This window comes from Saccostrea echinata, unplaced genomic scaffold, assembly GCF_033153115.1.
Source record: "Saccostrea echinata isolate AGI-Se365-2 ecotype Australia unplaced genomic scaffold, CSIRO_AGI_Sech_v1 ptg000033l, whole genome shotgun sequence".
Taxonomy (NCBI): domain Eukaryota; kingdom Metazoa; phylum Mollusca; class Bivalvia; order Ostreida; family Ostreidae; genus Saccostrea; species Saccostrea echinata.
In genome coordinates, this window is record NW_026889782.1 from 22,802,873 (window position 1) to 22,820,923 (window position 18,051).

Consider the following 18,051-nt stretch of genomic DNA (forward strand, 5'->3'; position numbering starts at 1 on the left):
GTTTGAATGCTCATTATTTAGTGTTGTTTAAAAATCCCAGAGACAAATCTCAAATCAGTGTCTTGAGTCGACAGTTAGCCTTACCTCATTTGATGTCGGCCTATCAAGAAGCCACCAGTGTTCCTCAAGGGTATCTTCTGGTTGACTTGAATCCACAGACCCCAGACGAATACAGATTGAGAAGTCGATTGTTTGAATTGTTAACTATACACATGCCACAAGAGTATAAATAAAAATGTACCAACATTAAACTTGTCATTTATCATTATACAGTCATCATGGGTCGACCTCTCTCAGCCAAGAGTAAATTAGTGAAAACGTTACGACGTTTACAGCGGGAGCGAGATCCTGCCAAGCGAGCCCATTTAATCGAATTAGGGCGTAAAGCCTTATTGAATTGGTTTGCTATGGGAGCTCGAAATTTGATACGTGGGGTCTTACCTATCAATAAACAGACCCAAAATTTTATTAATAATCATCGTCAAGATTTAAGTATCATAGCCGATAAGTCGGCGAGTGATCAAGACAGAAAAAATGCCATTTTAAAACGCGGAGGAGCCGGATTTCTTGGCGGAGTCATCATTCGTCATTTATTTAAATGGAATGCACCTAAGAAACGACGTGTTCGTCGTTTAAAAAGTGTGGTAGTGCGAGTCAATAATAAGAAACAAAGAGTGTTTCCAGATTGGATGGTGCGAGTAGGAGGAGCAGCTCAAAAGACCAGAAAGAAGAGAAAACCTCCTAAGAGAAAACCTGCACAAAGAAAAGCCCCTGGTGGTAGAAAGAAAAAAACGACTCGCAAAACTCCAGCTCAACGAAAAGCCATGCCTGAAAGTTTAAAAAACGAAATCAATCAGTATTATAAGGAACAAAGACAAAAAACTATTGGGGAGTTATTAAAAAAACAAGCTGAAATGAGAATGGATCGTCCTATGGGACCCATAGGCAGTCAAAGAGCTAGCGATTTAGAAATGTTTCCTCAAGTCAATGTGGGAATTCCCTCTCCTAGAATTAAAGTACCCATTCACACTCCTAGAATTAAAGTACCCATTCACACTCCTAAAATAGCACGCTTTCAACCTCTGACCCCTTCTACACCTCAACTTCCTAAAGGAATGAGATATAAATGCCGAAATTGTTCCAAAATCTACGTCACCCAGAAAAATAGAGACAAACACGAGAAGGCCAAACACGACATGTATGCTCCTCCTTGAGAGTATAAAAAGGGGAGAAACCTGGAACATGCCCTCATTATAACCCCAGGATGGCTAAGAAGAAGAAGAAAAGAAGGACTTGCTGTTCTACACGATTAAAACCTCATTGGCCTCTTTTAAGAGTGTTATCGGACCCTCACTATTCCTCTCCATTAAAGACGGGTATTTTAAAACATTGTTCTGGAGATTTTATTCTCAAAATCTGCGAGATCGTGTACAACCTATTAAAAGGAGTTCGGCTCATAAACGAAAACTAGCTCCTAAGAAACACATCTTCAGGAGACTGGTCAAACCTCAATCTGTCCAGAAACGACGAGCTTTATTACTTCAACAAAAAAGGAGGAAACATTTTACCCCTTTTAATCTCAGCAGCACCTTTATTGTTGGGTGCCGGTCAATCCGTCTATAAAGTCATCAAGAAGAAAAAAAAATATGAGTTGTAAAATGGTGTTAGTTCCTGAAGTCTTATTAAATGATCTCAAGGCAAAATTACCCAAACCTCCGGAATTTCAATCAACCATCAGTTTAGGTCAGGAATTGGACGAGATTACAAGACGTGAAGATTTAACCCCAGAAGAAAAAGTCGCTTTATATGGGCAGGAACTTCATCGATATAGGAATTATTTACAACAAGCTAGACAGGAGCCTATTTCTAAACTGAAAATTCCGGCAGCAGCAGCACCACCTCCAGCAGGAGCAGCTCCAGCAGCAGCAGCAGCAGCTCCAGCCCCAGCAGCATTACCAGCAGCTGAAATTGACGATGAAATTCTTGAAACAGTGAATAAAAACATGAAAAGAAAAGCTGGATTATTATTAAATCATTTAAAGAAAAACCCTAAAGTGTTAACTTGGAATAAAGAAGGTGAAATTAGTTATTGAGGTCAAAAAATTCCCGATTCTAACATTGTGGATTTAATGGCTGATAGTATGAGATCTTATTCTCGTAAAACTCATCCGGTTCCTACAGGATTAGAACAATTTGCTCAAGCTTTAAAAGAGACGCGTACTCCTCTGGAATACGTGAGCAATGGAAACCTTATAAAAGCCATGCAGAGACCTGGAAAAATCAGTACTCCTAAAAGTCACGAAATAGACGATAGTGGATTTTCTTCCTTTTTTGACACTCCAGTGAGTAGACCCATAGAAGATCGAGGAACCGTCATTAAAAAACCCAATTCAACCCCTGTAGGAACAAGAGTAGGATCCAGATATAGTCCTTTAGCTCGAAAGAAATTAAAAGCCAAACTCGAAGAAGAAAAGAAATTAGGACAAATCGATGAAAATTGGCTTTCATTACCTAAAATATGAAAAAGAAACAAGTGGAAGATATTTTAAAAGAGATTTATTATGATCCTAAAAGAGGGTACGGAGGAATACAAGCTTTGTATCGTCAGGTCAAACCTTTAGGAATTTCCCTGAAAAAGATTCGAGAATGGTTTAAAGAGCAAGATACTTATACCTTACATAAACCCATTCAAAGAAAATTCCGGAGACAACAGACTAGAGTGACCGATATAGACGAACAATGGCAATTAGATTTAGCAGATGTGTCCAGTTTAAAGAAACATAATGATGGATATACGTTTTTATTATGTGCTATTGACGTCTTATCTAAATATGCCTGGGTAGTGCCTTTAAAACAGAAAACAGGAAAAGAAATGATTCGAGGATTACAAGAGATTTTTCAACAAGACGGTCGACGTCCCGTCCGCATTCAATCGGATCAAGGAAAAGAATTTACCAATCGAGAATTCTTACAAGCTTTTAAATCCATTCATTTTTTTACCACTCGTAATACGGACACTAAAGCCAGTATCGTGGAACGATTTCAGCGTACACTCAAAGCACGCATGTGGCGTTATTTCACTCGTCATAAAACCAGACGGTATTTAGAAGTTTTACCGGATTTAGTGTATGCTTACAATCATACCTATCATCGGAGTATCAAAAAAGCACCAGTTCAAGTGAATGGTTCTAATGTGTTAAAAGTCTGGAAAAGTTTATATGGGACATCGAATCGAAAACAGTTTCTTAAACCTCAGTTTAAAGAAGGAGATCAGGTCCGCATCAGTAAAGCCAAACGCACATTTGAAAAAGGATATTTACCTAACTGGACCACAGAACTGTTTACCATTTCTAAAAGAGTTCCTGGAAGGTATCCTTACGTGTATCGAGTGCAAGATTATAACGGAGAGGAATTAGAAGGGACTTTTTACGAAAAAGAATTACAGAAGATCATTAAAAAAGACGACGTGTACGAAGTGGAGGAAATCTTAGGGTATAAAAAGCGACGCGTTGGGAAAAAAATCATTCAAGAAGTCAAAGTTCGGTGGAAAGGATATCCCCCTAGTTTTGATTCATGGATTCCCCAAACGGATCTCATCAAATAACGCCTCATTGGAAATTTTGTGGAGAGAATATTCCTCGAGAAGAAATCGTTTATTTCGCCCAATTATTTATCTGTGTATCTCTTATCATCACCAGTGTGGTCATGTTAGCTTTACACGATCCTAATCGAGAATATTGGATGGTATGTGTCAGTTCTTCAGTGGGTTATATCATGCCTAGTCCTACGATGATGCATCATACACCTACCCCTAAGAAGACCATGAAAGCACAGGGTTAATGTCTAAAAATAGATACACCACAGAGTATATATAAAATGGGGAGAAAAAAAAAATTCATTTCTGATCTGACTGAGGACAGAGCAACATGGATTTTTTAAGCTCAGAGTATCGTTGGAAAATGCAAGAGCATACAGGTTCCACTAAAAAAAGGAGAATGGATGAAAAACAAAAATGAATGTATCCAAGATTTCATGGATAAGAATCCGGGAGAAACAGGAGTCAATGATGTGTACCTGTATAAGAGAATCAAATTACCGGACCATGAATGTGGACAACTTATAATAGTATTATTAGGGCCATGGCGACCCCAGTATCAGGAATTCAAATGGAAAGTAAAATATGTTTTCGCTCACAAACCAGAGGGACCAGCAAGGACTTGGATTCAAGGGAAATGGATGGAAGAAATCCGAGATTGTATCAAAGATTTTGTAAACAAAGTGCTCAAAGAAGGATACGACATCATGGACTGTGCTTGTGAAACAGAATATTTGTACATGAGGAGAACTTTTCCTATTCAAAAAGAATTATGTCAAAGTATTCCATGTTTGTTACTTTAATGTTATTGTGAATTAAAAAAAAAACTAGAAAAAAAATGTCTTTTTTTCTCTCTCTCTCTCTCTTCAACGGTGTATAACATTTTTTTTTTTGTGTCTGACACATGACGACACATGACGTCACAATGCATAGCTAGCTGTGACTTGAATCGATGCCAAGATTGTGTATTGCCTGTGTATTGCCTGACTCAGCATAACGTCAATAAAACGTACACAGTAGTATCTCAGTAAAAAAAAAAAAAAAAAAAAGTTAGTCCAACATATTTTTTGCACACCACCCCCTATAAATAAAAGGTATATAAAGCTTAGCTTTGAGTACACTGCTCTCAATCATGATTTTTTCGTGGAGACTGATCTATTTGATTGACGTAGAAAAGTATTACTGTCATTACTGTGATAGGAAAATGATCCAATGGCGTACATTTACGGTGTATGATTATCCCGGATGGCATCACAGAACTTATCGTATTTGTGAGCATTGTGAAATGCCTTTTCCTCACTGGTTTGTGGATGATCCCCCTTCTATGGAGACCTGTGGATGTAACTGGTGTGTGAAATATTTCACATGGAAGTACGGGGTAGAGAATATGGTGCCCCTATGGGTCAAAGTAACGAGAAAGAGAGCTTTAAAGAAATGCCTGACCTGCTGGGAGGAAAATACGGAGGGGAGATGGAAGTGTCAACAATGTCGACAGTATCCTTGCTGTGGGAAATGTGTCGAGAACTTTGTCAAGACTTGTTACAGACTTTGTCCCTTATGTAGATATGAAGGAAATAAATCATAAAAAATAAATGTTGTTGGGTTTTTTTGAGATACTAAAAATAGATTGGATAAGGTTATATAAAGAGGTATGACTAAAAATTATTCATTCTGAAAAAGTCAAGTCTAAAAGTCAGACGCCAAAAAAAAAAAATATGCAGTATCGTTGGTATTGTGAGAGTTTATTTGGATGTATTTACATGCAGGGACCCTGGATGAAAACTAAAATAGGAGCCATCCTAGATTATTTTGAAAATCATCCAGGAACATCTACTCAAGATGTGTGGTTAGAAAAAACTCAGAAATTCTTGCATCCTAAAGGATCTAAGGTGAGGGTAAAAATATACCATCATTATCAACAGTACAAATGGTTGATCCTAGGTCGTTGTAAATTCCAGACTCGTGTGGTTCTGGCTGAAGGTGAATGGTGTTGGAATATAGAACACTGTCTTCGTGATTTGTTCTGGAACCAGCAAAAAGATGGACTGAGGATTCCTAGCTATTACTGTCCTACAGAGTACCTGTATTGTCGTATTCCTTTTTCCCAGATTAAAGATAGCTTGGAAAACGAAGAGGGCCAGTGTTTTGAGACCGTGATTCCTTACAGATCCGAAGAAGAAGAAGAAGTGTAATAATATGTCCAATAAAATTTTGAAAACAAAAAAATGGTTGTTATAAATAGAAGGGTCCTAAGTTATTTTATCTCAGTATCTCACTGAACATGGCCGAGAGCAGTAGTTTTTACATGACTTTACCCAGTGATGGGTCCATGCAATCTTTTCCGAGTAATACGACTGCTCAATTTAAAACCTTATTACCACAAACAGTAGATTTAACAGATGGACAATGGGAAGTGGCGTTAACAGAATTGATGTATCCCATATCATTGAAAAACATCACAGAAGAGGAAGCTTATTTTGACATCCTGCTTCCTCAGTTTTATGCTCCAAAAGTCCAACAGCCTAATGTGTTTAAATGGGACAGATTTAAAATGAAAACCATAGATGCGATGCCATTAAGCGAATGTCCTGTACTGTTAGATTGGGCCCATACTGAATTTGGTAATCTCATAACGAAAGACCAGAAGATGGAAATTAAGCGAATTCACTTTAGACCGGGGCCTTACATTCATCCCATGGCTTTAACAAGTCTTGGACTGGAAAGATGTTTGAAAAAATTATGGAAGTTTTTGGGTGATTCTAAAAAAGAGGGTGATTCTAAAAAAGAGAATGCCATGAAATTAACATATCATGACAAATATGATGAAGTGATGTATCAGTTTACGGGGAGAGAACTTAAAAAATATCCCTTATGCATTCGTTTCCCCATAGCCTTAGCTTATAAGCTAGGAATAGAAAGTAAGAAGGTGATGCTTCAGAACGATACAGAAACCAAATGGATCAACGTTAGTTACATGGGCAACAATACCGTAGATTTATATGAAAATCTGAAATCCATGTACGTGTATTGTGACTTGATTGAACCCCAGACTGTAGGATCCAATGCCTTGAAATTATTAAGAGTGGTTCCTTGTACACTCAATCTGGAAGATAAAAAACAAGCTAAATGGGAACCCGTTCGAGCGGAATATTTGAAACTGAGTAAAAAACATTTCGATAGCATTGAGATTCATATCATGACTCCTTTAGGGACTCCCATGCCTTTTTTAAATGGAAAATCGGTCGTGAAACTTCATTTCAGAAAAGTGTACTGAGATGAGTGTACATCTTTTTTGTTACATCCTATTGGGAGTAATAACTTTTCTGGTATGCTGTCTGTATTGTATTCAACCTTAAGACAGGGAGGTATAAAAGGAGTCACTTGAGTGCATTTAAGTCAGTCTGACACGAGTCATGAAACATGCAGTATCATCCCGGATTATTGAGACAAAGAGGACACGGACAATTTGTCTTTCATAGAGGTTTATTACGTCAAAAAGGACACGGTGTAGATGAAATTGGCTCTGCATTGGTTAGCGCCATTAGACATAAGCCTATTGGACTTCCATTACTAAATCTTCTTCCATCCAGTTTGATTCCACCCGCATATAGGCTAATAACCCAGGGTTTTAAAAAATCTCAAAGAGGAGGAAATTTTTTATACTTCCTTTCGGGAATGGTACCGAACTTACCTATAGGGATGACTTTAAAAGAAGCTGTCCAATTAGGCTCAGGCCGGCGACAAAGAGGTCGAGGATTTCTTAAAGATCTAGTCAAAATGGGTCGTAATCAAGCCTTGATTGCCGGAGCTAAAGTAGGAGCAGATGTGATTAAAAAAAGGAAAAATATCAAAAATGCTCTTTTAACTCATGGACTCAATGCCGTTAAAAATACAGGCTTATTTACTCTCAATAGAGGAGGAGATTTAGCTTTTAAAAAGATGAATAAGAAAGGTCAAAAAGGTAAAGGGAGAAGAAAAAGAAGAAGACGGCAGAGAGGGAGAGGAGTTGTGAGAAATTTACTGAAAACGGGAGCTAAACATGCCTTGACTGCTGCTGCTAGAACGGGGTTAGATGTGTTAGAAAATAAGAGATCTTTAAAAGACGCTGTCAAAACTCTCGGAGTACAAGCCCTGAAACAAAGATTGAATCTAGGTAAGAAAAGAAGAAAAAAAACACCTGTGTTAGCCCGAGGAGGTCCTAAGAAGAGAAAAAGGGGTTTAGATATCTTTGATTGAGACACTATAAATAGGGGAGTCGAGTGATATTGACCTTCATTTGTGAAAAATCAATCCTAGTAGACAGACATCATGTTGCAACCAGATTCCTGTGCGTGTGGGATGAACAATTTAGAATTGTTCCAAGTCCCCCCGACTAATATTGCTTTAGAAGACTCCAAATGGGAAGAATATTGCCCTATTTCCAGTACTTTAGATTCGGATACGGCTCCTATTGAATTTGAAATTAATGGACAAGGAGATCAATATCTGGATTTATCTCAAACGTATGTTCAAATAGTGTGTAAATTTACCAAAGAGGATGGTACTAATCTGACTGGAGCTGGCAGTACTTGCGCCCCGGTGAATAATATCTTCCATTCTTTGTTTACGGAAATCGATCTCAGTGTCAATGGAAAAATAGTGACTCCTGGAACCGATACTTATCCTTACAAAGCTTATCTGGAGAAATTACTTTCTTACAAACCCAGAACTTTAATGACCCAGATGAGAGCTTGTAGTCTGTGGGAAAAAGATACAGCAGGACACATGGACGAAGTAGGGGTAGCAGACCTTGGAGTGGCTCAAAATAAGACATTTGATGTAACCCCAGGTGAAAATGGTGGTGCTGATACTGTGACCATTAATAAACCTATCCTCCCAGAGTCACCGGCCAATTCTAAAAACGAAGGATTTAGAAAACGTCACCAGGCTATCAAAGATAGTAAGAAAATAACCTTGTACGATCGTTTACATCTGGATTTATTTCAACAAGACCGATTTCTACCCAATGGAGTAGATGTCCGTTTGAGATTTAATCGAGCTAAACCTCAGTTCTATATGATGATCAAAGATGGAAGTACGGGAAAAGTCAAGATATTGAGCATGATCTTGTGGGTAAGAAAAGTCAAACCCACGGCCGTCATGATGAATGGTATTAATCAAAGTTTGAACACTCACAGAGCTAAATATCCATTGAGAAGAGTCGAAGTGAAAACCTTTACCATACTCACAGGAACTCAATCTAAAATCACAGATCATCTGTTTCAAGGCCAGATGCCTAAACGCATCATTTTAGGTTTTGTGGACAATGCGGCATTAAACGGAGATAAAACTAAAAATCCGTTTCATTTTCAAAACATAGGAATTAAGAAATTAGATGTCAGTATCAACGGAGAGACCATGAGTACTCGTTGTTTCGAACCTAGTTTCAATGAAGATTTATATCTGAGATCTTATCTGAGTATATATCAAGCACTGGGAAAATTAGGAGAAGATTGGGCCCCGGACATCACCCTAGAAGAGTATAAAAACGGATACACTTTATGGGGCTGGGATTTCACGAAAGATCAAGAAGCGCAATCGGATAAATTCCATATCATAGAAACCGGAAATCTGAGAGTAGAAGTTCAATTTACGAACAATACGGTGAACACCTTAAATTGTGTGGTATATGCAGAATTCGATAATCTGTTAGAAATCAACAAACAGAGAGAAGTCAGTATTGATTATTAATGGATACAGGACAGTTAAAAGAAGTCTTATCCAGAGAATTAAAGAGTTCTTTTGGTGGAGTGTACCCTTTAGATTTATTACCGGATCAATTAAGACCTCAAGAAAAAGCCATTGTGGTGAATACGGATCCTCAAGATAAACCTGGAGAACATTGGGTATGTTTGTATTTGTCCAGTCATCGAATATTTTGATTCTTATGGATTTCCTCCCTTACAAAAAGAAATTCAAGATTTTATCCATCGTCATGCTCAACAACGGATTTATAATCCGTACCGATATCAAGCTTGGAATACAGATGTATGTGGACAATATTGCGTGTATTATTTACATCAAAGACACAAGAAGAGAAAAACCGCAGATGAGAGGTTATTCCCCTTTGACCATAGTACAGCATTACAAAGAGATCATTATTTAGCTCAATGCTTTAAAGACACTTATCATAAAAGACCTACGGGTCATGGACAAACTTGTCAATGTTTCTATCAAAATGTATTGTAATTGTTGTTGTTACTGTTATCAATAAAAGAATTGAAAAAAAATCTATTCTTGTTTTTTTTTTTTTTTTTTAAAATACTACTAAATAAAAGAAAAGGTATAAATACAAGGTGTAAAATGAAAAATATATCAGTTGATTTGTCTTAATCATGGGTAACACGTCTAGTAAAGAAAAGAGTAAAATTCAATTTGGAAGGAGAGTTCTGAGAGAGGAAGATGTGGATAGAGGTATACCAATTCAAATACAGGAGGATGGGACTATTGAGATCCTTTCTCATGAAAAATATAATCAATTATGTCCAGAAAATGATAATGATGGGAGAGATTACATTGAAAGACCCTTGAGTGCAGAAGAAGAATATACCCATTTATTACCAAAAAAAGCAGAAGAAGCTGTGTCCAAAAAAAAAAGGAATTTTGAGAAAAAGAAAAAGATTGACACAGGATTCTAAACCCAAGAGAATCATTGTAGAATCTGAATAAAAATTAAAATATCTTGAATTGTTATCTATATAAAAAGAAGTGTCACCAAAAAAAAAAAAAATCATTGTTTCAAACATGAGTCTGACAGAAGGATGTATCATGGAAATCAGAACTCAATTGTTGAAAGACATTAAAACTCATTATGAGAACCAACATAAAGAAGATCCAGGCAATCATTATATTGCTAAATTTAAAAAGGAGAGATTTAGAAGAGCTGCTAATTGGATATTTAATTTAACTGGAGGTCACCAGGAAGATATAGATCAAATCATTAGAAGTGATTATCAATACTTGATCTTACAAAAAGAAATGCATCCAGAAACAGGAAAACTTCATCATGTGAGAGGATTCCTTCAAATGAAACACTGGACCCATGAGAGAAACATGTACAAAATCATTCATGGGTTAACCTGTTTTGATATGTCTCACAGCACACCAGAATTAGAAAGAACATTTTATAGACAAGGTGACAACTATGAAGAATATGGGACTTTAAAACCTGAAATGAGAAACAAAGAATTAATTCCAAGAGATTGTAGATTTACTTGAATAAATAACATGGAGCTTGTGTGTGTGTGTGGTTTTTTTCCCTAGACTGTGAATCACTGCCAAGTATGACGTCATAATATAAGGTTTTGTGTATGGACTGACTCAGCATAACGTAAACAAAACGTACACAGTAGTATCTCAGTAAAAAACGTAGGTCCAACATTTATTTTTGTATAAAGAGCTGTGAAGATGAATTTCAATACTTGATCCTAGAAAAGGAAATTTCATCCCTGGACAGGAAAAGTGCATCAAATCAGGGGTTTCATTCAAATGAAAGAACCTGTAGGAGGACTGACTGTGGCTAGAGTTCACTGGTATGCAGATTTTTGTATGTCTCACAGTACACCAGAATTAGAAAGATTGTTTTACAGGCAAGGTGACAACTATGAAGAATATGGAATTCTGAAACCTGAGGAGAGAAACAAAGAATTAGAGTCCAGAGATGAATTCGGGAAATGGGAAATTGGTGCCTGGAGAGGTTTCCTGGAAAGAAAGAGAGAAATGATCAAGAATCTGAAAAATAGAAATTAAAATTTTTTAACAGTTATTGTTGTTATTTTTTGTTCAGGTTATATATAAAAAGGTGTGACATTGAAAAAAAAAAATATTCCTAAACATGAGTTTACAGGAGATACCAGGAGATTTATTAAACTTTCCTGTAGAAGCTATTGTACATCAATGTAATTGTTTGACTGTAAAAGCTCATGGATTGAGTCAAAGTATAGCTATGAAATACCCCAGAGCTAATCTCTATGCGACCCTCAGACCTTTAAGGTCTAGAAATTTAGCCCTAGAAGAAGATAGAGGAATTCCAGGCACCCTTCAAGTGTTTTCTTTACAAAAACCTGTAGTCATTTGTCTGTTAGCTCAATGGGATTATGGCACAGGGCATTATAATCGCCTACCTTATTCTCAAGATACACCAGAAAATAGAGAAAAATGGTTTCAAGCTTGTTTACAAGAATTGGGAACTTTACCTTACCAGACATATGGCTTTCCTTATAAAATAGGATGTGGTTTAGCAGGAGGAAATTGGACTCATTATAGACAATATATTGAACAATTTGTACACACTTATCAAAAACAAGTGTACATTCTTCATAAACATTGATTGTGTGTGTGTGTTATAAAGATTGACTGTGTTATAAAAAATAAAAAATGTGTTTATGTTATTTCATTAAAAAAAAAAAAAACAGTGACCTGGTGTTTATAAGTTTCTATAACCTTGAATGTTTTAGAGGTATCTATTCAAATCATTAAAGTGGCCCTTAAAAGGGCCGTTGATACGTTTCTATAACCTTGAATGTTTTTAGGTATCTTTTCGTATAGGTATCTATTCAAATAAGTGGCCCTTAAAAGGGCCGTTGATACGTTTCTGTAACCTTGAATGTTTTAGAGGTATCTTTTCGATTCATTAAAGTGGCCCTTAAAAGGGCCGTTGGTTGATTTTTTTTTATCAAGGGTTTACTCCCTGAGAGGCCTGCCTCTACCTCTGCCGCGGAACTCTGTTCTGTCTGAGAGGGGAGGTCGCTGGTTACCGGTCAACGGCTCCATAAAGTCTGGCCTTCCGGGTCGGGGTGGAGATGGCTGTCTTGGAGGAGGGGGTCTCAATCCTCGCCCGCGAGCTGCATATCTCGAAAGCCTGCGTCTACACAGAGGGCAACATTGGTTCATCTGTACCAGCACAGCTGAACACTCGAGACAAGCCGGTCGACGGCGACACTGACAGCAGATGTAATTGGACATCCGATCCTCCTCCAAGCAAACTGCACAGGAATCCAGCCTGGCTTGGCTGCTGCAACTTGAATCCCCCATCTAGGAATTGGCCCCGTAGTACTCACACCTGGTGACATCTCCGGGGTCGGGGGTGGTGGTCTAGCCAGCTCCGGGGAAGGTGGTGGTGGTCTAGCCAGTTCCGGGGAAGGTGCCCAGTCATCGTTGACGGGAGGGGACCAATCCGAATCAACGGATGAAGAAGCCCCCTGTCCAGCCCAATCGTTGTTAACGGGAGGGGTCCAATCCGAATCTACGGAGGAATCCCACTGTCCAGCAGCTGCTCCCGGGGGGTGACTGGGTGACCAGCTAGGAGTTGGTGGTCTTCTTGGAGGGGACGGGCTTCTCGGGGTGTCCTCGAGTAGTTCCGGACTACTCAGAGGGGCCGAATAAGAAGCAGCAGGTGTTGAATCTGTCCTCCTCCTCCTCCTTGGCTGGTCATCATCTTCACTGGTAGACGGCGATCTTCGTCTTCTTCTACGGTGTCTTTGTCGTCGCCGTCTTCTTCTCATCCCGTTCAACAGGTCACTGGCTAGGCCCAGAGTAGCTATCGGCCAGCGAGCTAACTCCGTCCCGGTGTTGATGTCCCGGACAATCCAGACATTTACGACCTCAACGCCATCAACCAAAAAGTAGTTAGGAACGTCTTCCTCAGCCATACTGATACGTTGTCAGCAGAACTGATACTAACAGAATGACACCGAGCTCTGGCAAGCTGCCGTATTTATGCGCACAGCACGAGCGTAAAAGAGAGCACCCTAAACCGAGAGCCAAAAAAATCATGGCGACGTCAAATTGTGTTATTTTGTGCTTCACAATCTATACATTGGAGTGAATAACTTATTATAGGATTAGAAATACTTTCAAACATCTTACCCATCAGATGAAGGTAAGTTTCAGGCATGATTTCATAGTATTTTTGATGCATGACATTTATCTGTCGTCTAGAAAAGAAGCATTGATGTTGAACCGAAGGGGTAAAATCGGGTCACCTGAATACATAAAATAAGTATTTTTACCCTTCTTAAAGTGTGATACAAGGAAAACTTAATCTATACAATAAGATTAAACCTAGGGAAAAGTGTTGATGCTGTTTTTAAATCAAAGGAATGGTTTCATGTGTAAAAATATACCCAGAGTCTGTTTAGGCATAGACACAAGAAGGCGAAGGTCGGCCATTTTTTGTAGAAAATCACTGTATAGACTTGTATAGAGAATATAGGATTTTTTTAAATCGTGACCTTTTCTGACTGGAATTTTTAAATAATTAAAATCAGTTTAGTTGAAAAACAATTTGAATCCACTTTATTTCCAGTGGGAAGGTCTAGATGTTTTATAAATAACAATATTGAAAAAACACAGCGTTCTATACACATAGGCATGATTTTTTTTTTTTAGGAATCAAAGATTTTGAGATAAAACAGAATCGGATTAGTTTTAAAATCAATTTGTATCTACTTTAATTGAAATGGGAATAGATTTTTTTTTTCTTACTAAACAAAAAAAAAATCTCAGCGTCTAAACAAGGGTACAAGGTGGCGTCATATTTGTATAGAAATAATAACAAAAGACTTATTGTGGTTTACATCCTTTATTTTTTCTTTAATAATTGTTCAAACTGTTGAATTCTCCTCTGAAATCGTAATCGATCTGCTACTATAGCCATCCATGGACTTTTTCGATCTTCGGGTGGTAAATGATAAATTTCATTCAGGCTGGTATCAAAAGTTGCACATTTCTTAACATGTCTGAAATTTCTACATATTTCATCCCGTATTGGATGCATATTTTCTCTACCGCTTCTATTTCCTTCCAGAGTAGACATACTTTGCTCCCTTCGGGATGACATAGGAAACTGTAAGGTTTTCCTAAATATTCGCTCATTTTCATCCCGTACATTTTTTCTGGTAGAGTCTTTTTGATCCGTTGACAAAGGAAATGTATAATCGCTAGTCTCCCCAATGTCGGATGATGTAATAAAGCCAGGCATTGTAACCACAAGTCCTGGGTATTTTCTATGATGGTCGTCGCTCTCTGGAACACTGGTTCCGCCTCCGGGGGTAAAGCTTCTTGATTTTTCTCGATACATCGCATTAAAAAATCATACCCTTCCAACACTAAAGAGTGAGTGTGTTTATGTGTTGACATGATAGTCAATTGTGAAGAAATGACCAGAAATGTTTTCTTATTTATACCCCTGTATCTATACAAGACGTACACAGAACGTACAATGTACTGACTCAGCAAAACGTAGGTAAAACGAGAGAGGGTGCTAAGCGCGAGGGTACAAAACGTAAGTCAAACCTATTTTTGCACACGAAATCCAAAAGGGTATATAAACCAGAACTGGAAATTTAGGATCATTCTTATTGGGCACTTGGTACTTGACAGACGTAGAAATATGGCACAGGCAATGATGAATTCCGTGGAAAATCGTAATTATATTCCAGCTAGCAATGAAGGGTTAGGATATGCTCTACCGACAATGCCTGACACGCAGGATCCGATCGGATTTGATCTGGGACTTTATAATATGCCTGAACCCATGACAAAGGAAGATATGGGCATCTTAACCACCACTTTGGATGGCATTGTTAACATGCTGACTCAACTGAAAGAGTACAACACCAGTGAATTTTGTTTGATTCGTGGGAAATTGTCCAGATTAGAAGTTAAAGTCGCTAGAATGGAAGAAAAAATGAGAGGAATCCAGAAAAATGAAAACACAGGAGCTGCCAAGAAAATGAAGATACAGGAGCTGCCAAGGAAAGTAAACAGACAGACCCATGTTTCATATGTAAAGAATTAGGACATTGGGCTCCGGACTGTCCCAGAAAAAAAAAACAGAACTTATGTTACAAGTGTGGAAATTTTGGACATTGGGCCCATCAGTGTACAGATGACAGTATGGAATTACTCAAAGAAGTCGAAAAACTGGAGAAAAAGGCACAAGAAAACAAGACCCAAATCAGGAACATAAGACCAGTCAACAGGATAAAATTCCAGCTAACAACAAGAGGAAACTTCCTGCTACTACTACCCAGACGGAGAAGACCCTGAAACTCCAGAAGAAAAAGTAAATATGTACACATTATTTGAATAAATCATCTTACACACTTTTTACTGAGTTATTGTTTTTTCCGTTTTCAGAAAATAGAGAGAGGCTTGCTCTGTGTGAATGACACACATGACGTCACAATGGTATACTTGAATCGATGCCAAGATTTTGTGTGTATTGCCTATGCCTGACTCAGCACAAAACGTAGATCAAACGTACCCCCCTTTTTACTTGGGTTTTTCCAGTGTGTATACTAGATTGAACCGGCCATCTGGGACCAAAAAAAGTGCACTCAGTTGACCCGCCTATCCAGGATCTGGGGGGGGGGGGGACAAAAACTGCACTCAGTTGACCCGCCCATCCAGACCCCTTATACTACTGTCCCTAAAGTATCCGAGGCGCCATTTTGCAATTTCAAAATCTGTATTTACTGTGTGGTACATTTTTGAAAGCTGAATGAAGTGAGTATTCTTTTATTACTATGAAATATAGTATCCCTAACTAAATTATACCACTTTAGGTGTTGAAAATGCGCTGCGCAGGTTCTAATTGAATGGAAATTTTCAAAGAAAATAATAAACTAGGTATGATCCGTAACCCATGCACCATTAATCAGATAGAAATGTTCGTTACTTTTGGTAACGAACATTTTACTATGTTTGAACGCTGATAGAATTTGGAATACTTACAAAATATCCTGCTTTTTAATGTAATCCCCCTTTCCTTTAAATGCTTATTTCTAAACTTATGTTGCATATTTGGTGTAATGAATGAATTTAAAATCGATCAATTTGAAATCTTCATAGATTTTTATTTTCATCTTTTTGAAATTAACCACGATACATTTTGAGCAAAGAGATATTATGGCTCTCTTTTTTATTTCAAAATATACTACATAATGTAATTGTTTTCAATATATTAATTGTTTCTGGGAAAATCTTAACGAACTTTTGCATAGCACTGAATCTATGCGGTAACGAACGTTTTATTTCTCGGTATCGAACATTTTATCCATTACAGATTTCAATTATGGGCAAATGTAGAGCTGAAATTCAGAAAGCCTACCGCGAGCGACTGAAACAGAAGGATAACGAAGTGTATCTTGCAAAGAAGAGAGCAAGAAGGCGTGCTTGTTATGTACCAAGTGCACAGCTCAGCAGAAAGAAACTTAAGGAAAGAAACGAGAAACAGGGAGAGACTTCGGCGTTTCTATGAGAAAAAGAGGCGCGAAAGAGAAATAGACGGTGAGAACACTAATGATGACACAAGCGGATATGAAACAGCAGAATCCGGGCTGTTACAGGTGCAGTTCCAATTTCCAAATGGAAAACAAGATGTGTTTGTGAAACACTGATGCCCCCGTATGGCAGCTTATGGCGAAGGTTAAAGTTTCTCAAATGCAAGTCAAAATCCAGGCCAAAAGATAAAAAAATGTTGATACCCAAAGAAAGGTCTTGTCTCGAGCAATACACCTGTGAAATTTGAAAGACCTAGATACAACTGTTCAAAGGTTATGGCCAAGGTTAACGTTTTTAAAATAAAAGTCAAATGTCAAGGTCAAGGTCAAAGTGGTTGGTATCCAAAGGAAGATCTTGTCACAAGGCTTACATATGTGAAGTATGAAAGCCCTAGCATCAATCATTCAAAAGTTATGGCCAAGGTTAAAGTTTTTCAAAAGTAGGTCAAACTCCTAGGTCAAGGTCAAAGGGTCAAAGTGGTTGGTATCCAAAGGAAGGTCTTGTCACATGGATTACTTATGTGAAGAATGAAAGCCCTAGCATCAACCATTCAAAAGTTATGGCAAAGGTTAAAGTTTTTCAAAAGTAGGTCAAACTCCTAGGTCAAGGTCAAAGGGTCAAAGTGGTTGGTATCCAAAGGAAGGTCTTGTCACAAGGATTACATATGTGAAGTATGAAAGCCTTAGCATCAACCATTCAAAAGTTATGGCCAAGGTTAAAGTTTTTCAAAAGTAGGTCAAACTCCTAGGTCAAGGTCAAAAGGTCAAAGTGGTTGGTATCCAAAGGAAGGTCTTGTCATAAGGATTACATATGTGAAATATGAAAGCCCTAGCATCAACCATTCAAAAGTTATGGCCAAGGTTTAAGTTTTTCAAAAGTAGGTCAAACTCCTAGGTCAAGGTCAAAGGGTCAAAGTGGTTGGTATCCAAAGGAAGGTCTTGTCATAAGGATTACATATGTGAAATATGAAAGCCCTAGCATCAACCATTCAAAAGTTATGGCCAAGGTTGAAGTTTTTCAAAAGTAGGTCAAACTGCTAGGTCAAGGTCAAAGGGTCAAAGTGATTGATATCCAAAGGAAGGTCTTGTCACAAGGAATACACATGTGAAGATTGAAACCCTAAGCATCAA

The 18,051-nt window shown here is 38.0% G+C and overlaps 1 protein-coding gene across 1 annotated transcript; it reads right to left on the reverse strand.

Annotated features, from left to right (window-relative positions):
* Window positions 1-12,316: 12,316 nt before the first annotated feature.
* LOC133198287 (uncharacterized) lies at window positions 12,317-13,284 on the reverse strand. Its single transcript, XM_061334401.1, has 2 exons — window positions 12,620-13,284; window positions 12,317-12,500 (listed from the first exon to the last, which is right to left on the reverse strand). The coding sequence occupies exons 1-2, from the start codon at window positions 13,282-13,284 to the stop codon at window positions 12,317-12,319; spliced, it is 849 nt and encodes a 282-aa protein (XP_061190385.1).
* Window positions 13,285-18,051: the final 4,767 nt, after the last annotated feature.

What these genes read in the sequence shown, in the direction of transcription:
- LOC133198287 (XM_061334401.1), bottom strand. Translation starts at nt 13,284, where the DNA reads ATGGCTGAGGAAGACGTTCCTAACTACTTTTTGGTTGATGGCGTTGAG. An exon ending in CCAGGCTGGATTCCTGTGCA is followed by an intron (nt 12,501 to 12,619) that starts GTTTGCTTGGAG and finishes CCCTCTGTGTAG; the next exon opens with ACGCAGGCTTTCGAGATATG.